The sequence below is a fragment of the Physeter macrocephalus genome, chromosome 8 (genome assembly GCF_002837175.3).
Source record: "Physeter macrocephalus isolate SW-GA chromosome 8, ASM283717v5, whole genome shotgun sequence".
NCBI lineage: Eukaryota > Metazoa > Chordata > Mammalia > Artiodactyla > Physeteridae > Physeter > Physeter macrocephalus.
In genome coordinates, this window is record NC_041221.1 from 50,410,845 (window position 1) to 50,416,844 (window position 6,000).

At 37.8% G+C, this 6,000-nt stretch overlaps 1 protein-coding gene across 1 annotated transcript in view; it reads left to right on the top strand.

The window, feature by feature from the left end:
- C6 (complement C6) overlaps window positions 1-6,000 on the top strand; it is a 95,403-nt gene that overhangs the window by 42,199 nt on the left and 47,204 nt on the right. Inside the window, exon 9 of the mRNA XM_007112612.2 lies at window positions 37-159. Within this exon, the coding sequence (XP_007112674.1) occupies window positions 37-159 (123 nt within the window). The remainder of the gene's footprint in view (window positions 1-36; window positions 160-6,000) is intronic.

Below are 6,000 nucleotides of genomic sequence, written 5' to 3' on the forward strand. Positions count from 1 at the left end.
ATTCTCAGGGTTTTTTGCTTGTATTCCATTTCCTAGGTTTAACGAAGGCAGAAGCCCAAAACTGCATCCGGGTTGAAACAAAGCAACGCTTCCTTTTCTTTAAGAAAACAAAAGTGGAACACCGGTGCACCACTAACAAGCTGTCAGAGAAATATGGAGGTAACAATGCTTTCTCTTAGCAGCTTAGCCAGTGCGTCCTGACTGGCAGTAATTTAAGTACCATATTGCACATGACTGTGACTACACTATTTTTCACTTTTCATTAGTTTCATTTGTTTGCCTCAGAGCCCTATGTGTGGTGGGGAAAGGGAGCAAATCAAATATTAGTACTACTTAAAAGGGGACATGGTTAAGATTTTCTTTATCTCCTATTTAGTTTGTTTAACTGAATGCACATTTATTGATTCTTCCTATCGGCCAAACTCAGTATTAAGCATTGTAAAGTACAGATGGGCATGAACTAGGTCTTCCAGTCAAGGAACTTACAAAGTAAGGACACATATAGACAACCATTAAAAATACAGAAGATGTAGTACATATATACAATGGAATACTACTCAGCCATAAAAAAGAATGAAGTAATGCCATTTGCATCAATGTGGATGGACCTAGAGATTATTATACTAAGTGAAGTAAGTCAGACAAAGACAATTACCATATGATATCACTTCTATGTGGAATCTAAAATATGATACAAGTGAACTTATTACAAAACAGAAACAGACTCATAGACATATTATAGAAAACAAACTTAAGGTTATCAAATGAGAAGGGGAGGTACAGATAAATTAGGAGTTTCAGATTAGAAGATACAAACTATTATATATAAAGTAGATAAGCAAGGTCTTACTGTATAGCACAGGGAACTATACTCAGTATCTTGCAATAAACCATAAAGGAAAAAACATGAAAAAGACTTATTTATATGTGTGTGTATATATATCCATATATATGAAAAACTGAATCACTCTGCTATACACCAGAAACTAACAAAACATTGTAAATCAACTATACTTCAATTAAAAAAAAAAAGACAAATAAGTTTTAAGAGAAGTACATTAAAAAGGCTCAGGCAACAAAGCCAGAAACCTGAGTGCTGTCTTTGATTTCTCCCTCCCTCTTTCTAGCCTCTACATCCAATAAGTAGTCATTCCTCCTCCTTAATACTTCTCCCAGTTCTCCCCAGCTCTTCATTTCCATAGACATGTCTTCCATTCATCATTTCCAACCTGGATTACCACAGAGGCCTCCTAACTCGTTCCCTTGCCTCTGGTCTGGCCTTCTTCCAATCTAGTCTACACATTTTCTGTTAAAGGAATATTCTCCAAGGCAAATCTTATCATGAATCACTCATGCCTTAAACTTGTCATGGTTTCACATAGCCTTGAAGATAGGTTCCTGCCTCTCTCTCTGCCTAGCTAAACTTTATGTAGTCTCCTAAATAAGTCATGCTCTCTTCTGTGCCTTGCCATTATAAATAACTCCTTCCTCTGTGTAAAATTTTCTTATTCTCTTACTCTTCCTGACTGATTGCTACTTCTGCTCAGAACAAAGGAAATCAGAACCACAAAAACTCCCAAAATATGAAGTTTATATGGTCATGGGAGGACAGCCAAGGAACAGATAATAATATCATATTTACTATAATAATAAATAGGTAGTTTTAAAAATCAGAGCCTATCAATGGTCTACATGTGGATGCCCATGTTGAACATAAGCAAAATGAGAGCTGATATGACAACTACACATTTGTATTATACCCCCCAAAAAAGAACAGTATGCAAAGCAATCAACCTAGTGATATAAACCAAAGAATGTACAGATTCTATACCAGTTTGTTTGCAATAAAAATAATTTAATAAGAATGTGAATTTAGTAAATCAAGAGCTCAGAGATGAAAACATTAAATATAAGAATTAATTGAACAGGAAGACTTCAAAGCTAAGGTACAAAGACAACAAATATTGAAAAGTATTGCCATTATAGTTATAAATAGACACTGCAACTTCAAAATATAATTGTCTGAAGATAAAATTAATAAAGAAAATATCTAAAGTAATTCATAATGAATGCAGAGAAAAAATCCAGATATTAACCATTATTAAAGAATATCTAATGGAAATGGAACAACAAATGTAATTCAATAGATGGGAATTAGTGTTCCTGAAATAGAGAGCCCAAGAAATGAAACAGAAAAACTATTTTTTAAATATATATAAATAAATATACATACATATATATATATATAAAGTCCCTGAAATAAAGGAAGAAATTTGTCTTGATTATTTGTATCAGAAATATTGTTCAAATATACAATTTCAAGACAAATTCTAGTTAATTAACTAAATAAAAAGATTTTTTAAATGAATTCAAGTATCCTAGCTGAAAGAACAAGTTCCTTACAGAATAACAACAAAATCTGGCTGGCGTCAGACTTCTTCTTGACAAAATACAAAGCTACAAGTTGATAGAAGAATGTCCACAAATTTCTAAAAGAGAAAATAAAATGTGTTCATATGTAGAGGTAACATCTCAAAACATGAGAGAATTCTGGAAATATTCATTCTTGAATACTTACTGAAAAAAAACTACTCGACTATAAAATCCATCCAACATAGAGATGAGAAAATGTCAAATATGAATTCTAGTTTTCAGCTTGTAGAGACACTGCAAAATCAGAGACTATTGCAATAGTCTCCAAACTGGTTAATCAACTATTAATCCTGCCCAGCTAACACATTGCTAATATTCCTGAATTGTGTCAACTCCCTAACCCAAGTTTTTAGTGCCTGGCTTATAGCAGATTCTCAACTAATGCTTATTAATCACAATGACAATTTGCCTAAAAACAAAGACACATTTATGTTGATTTCTGAAAGCAAAGCACACTTAAGAACATAGATTTGGATAGACTGGTTCAAGATGGCAGAGTAGAAGGACGTGTGCTCACTCCCTCTTGCGAGAGCACAGGAATCAAAACTAACTGCGAAAAATGTTTGATAGGAAGACACTGGAACTCACCAAAAAAGATACCCCACATCCAAACACAAAGGAGAAGCCACAATGAAACAGTAAGAGGGTCACAATCACAATACAATCAAATCCCATAACTGCTAGGTGGGTGACTCACAAACTGGAGAACAATTATACCACAGAAGTCCACCCACTAGAGTGAAGGTTCTGAGCCCCAAGTCAGGCTTCCCAAACTGGGGGTCTGGCAACAGGAGGAGGAATTTCCAGAGAATCAGACTTTGAAGGCTAGCGGGATTTGATTGCAGCATTTCAACAGGACTGGGAGAAACAGAGACTCCACTCTTGGAAGACATACACATCAGGACCCAGGGGGAAGGAGTGACCCCATAGGAGACTGAACCAGATCTACGTGCTAGTCTTGGAGGGTCTCCTGCAGAGGTGGGGGGCAGCTGTGGCTGTGGCTCACCATGGGGACAATGACACAGGCGGTGGAAGTTCTGGGAAGTACTCCTTGGTGTGAGCCCTCCCAGAGTCCGAGATTAGCCCCACCAAAAGCCTCTAGGCTCCAGTGCTTGGTTGCCTCAGGCCAAACAACCAAAAGGGAGGGAACTCAGCCCCACCCATCAGCAGACAAGCAGGTTAAAGTTTTACTGAGCTCTGCCCACCAGAGCAACACTCAGCTCTACGCACCACAACTGCCTCCCATTAGGAAGCTTGCACAAGCCTCTTAGACAGCCTCATTCAACAGAGGACAGACAGCAGAAGCAAGAAGAACTACAATGCTGCAGCCTGTGGAACAAAAACCACATGGACAGAAAGATAGACAAAATGAAAGGGCAGGGGCTTCCCTGGTGGCACAGTGGTGAAGAATCCACCTGCCATGATACACTTAAAGTGATGAAAGGAAAGAACCTACAACCAAGGTTACTCTACCCAGCAAGGATCTCATTCAGATTCGATGGAGAAATCAAAAGCTTTACAGACAAGCAAAAGCTAAGAGAATTCAGCACCACCAAACCAGCTCTACAACAAATGCTAAAGGAACTTCTCTAAGTGGGAAACACAAGAGAAGAAAAGGACCTACAAAAACAAACCCAAAACAATTAAGAAAATGGTAATAGGAACATATATATCAATAATTACCTTAAACGTGAATGGATTAAATGCTCCAACCAAAAGACACAGGCTTGCTGAATGGATACAAAAACAAGACCCATATATATGCTGCCTACAAGAGACCCACTTCAAATCTAGGGACACAAACATACTGAAAGTGAGGGGATGGAAAAAGATATTTCATGCAAATGGAAAACAGAAGAAAGCTGGAGTAGCAATACTCATATCAGATAAAATAGACTTTATTTTTTTTTTTAATTTTTTTTTTTTTTGCGGTACGTGGGCCTCTCACTGCTGTGGCCTCTCCCGTTGCGGAGCACAAGCTCCGGACGCGCAGGCTCAGCGGCCATGGTTCACGGGCCCAGCCGCTCCGCGGCACGTGGGATCTTCCCAGACCAGGGCACGAACCCGTATCCCCTGCATCGGCAGGCGGATTCTCAACCACTGCGCCACCAGGGAAGCCCTAAAATAGACTTTAAAATAAAGAATGTTACAAGAAGCAAGGAAGGACACTATGTAATGATCAAGGGATCAATCTAAGAAGACGACATAACAATTATAAATAAATATGCACCCAACATAGGAGCACCTCAATACATAAGGTAACTACTAACAGCTATAAAAGAAGAAATCGACAGTAACACAATAATAGTGGAGGACTTTAACACCTCACTTACACCAATGGACAGATCATCCAAACAGAAAATTAATAAGGAAACACAAGCTTTAAATGACACAACAGACCAGATAGATTTAATTGATATTTATAGGACACTCCACCCCAAAACAGCAGATTACATTTTCTTCTCAAGTGCGAATGGAACATTCTCCAGGATAGATCACATCTTGGGTCACAATCAAGCCTCAGTAAATTTAAGAAAATTGAAATCATATCAAGCATCTTTTCTGACCACAACGCTATGAGATTAGAAATCAATTACAGAGGGCTTCCCTGGTGGCGCAGTGGTTGAGAGTCCACCTGCTGATGCAGGGTGGACTTGTCACACATTATTCAACGTAGGTTTGGAAGTCCTAGCCAAGGCAATCAGAGAAAAAAAAGAAATAAAAGCAATACAAATTGGAAAAGAAGTAAAACTGTCACTGTTTGCAGATGACATCATACTATACATAGAAAATCCAAAAGATGCCACCAGAAAACTTCTAGAGCTAATCAATGAATTTGGTAAAGTTGCAGGATACAAATTTAATGCACAGAAATCTCTTGGATTCCTATACATTAACAATGAAAGATCAGAAAGAGAAATTAAGGAAACAATCCCATTCACCACTGCAACAAAAAGAATAAAAAACCTAGGAATAAACCCACGTAAGGAGACAAAAGGCCTGTACTCAGACAACTATAAGACACTGATGAAAGAAATCAAAGATGAGACAAAGAGATGGAGAGATATACCGTGTCCTTGGATTGGAAGAATCAATATTGTGAAAATGACTATACTACCCAAAGCAATCTACAGATTCAATGCAATCCCTATCAAATTACCAATGGCATTTTTTACAGAACTAGAACAAAAAAAATCTTAAAATTTGTATGAAAACACAAAAGACCCCAAATAGCCAAAGCAATCTTGAGGGGAAAAAATGGAGCTGGAGGAATCAGACTCCTGCCTTCAGACTATACTACAAAGCTACAGTAATCAAGACAGTATGGTACTGGCACAAAAACAGAAATATAGATCAATGGAACAGGATAGAAAGCCCAGAGATAAACCCCCGCACCTATGGTCAACTAGCCTATGACAAAGGAGGCAAGGATATGCAATGGAGAAAAGACAGTATCTTCAATAAGTGGTGCTGAGAAACTGGACAACTACATGTAAAAGAATGAAATTAGAACACTCCCTAACACCATACACAAAAATAAACTCAAAATGGATTAGAGACCTAAAT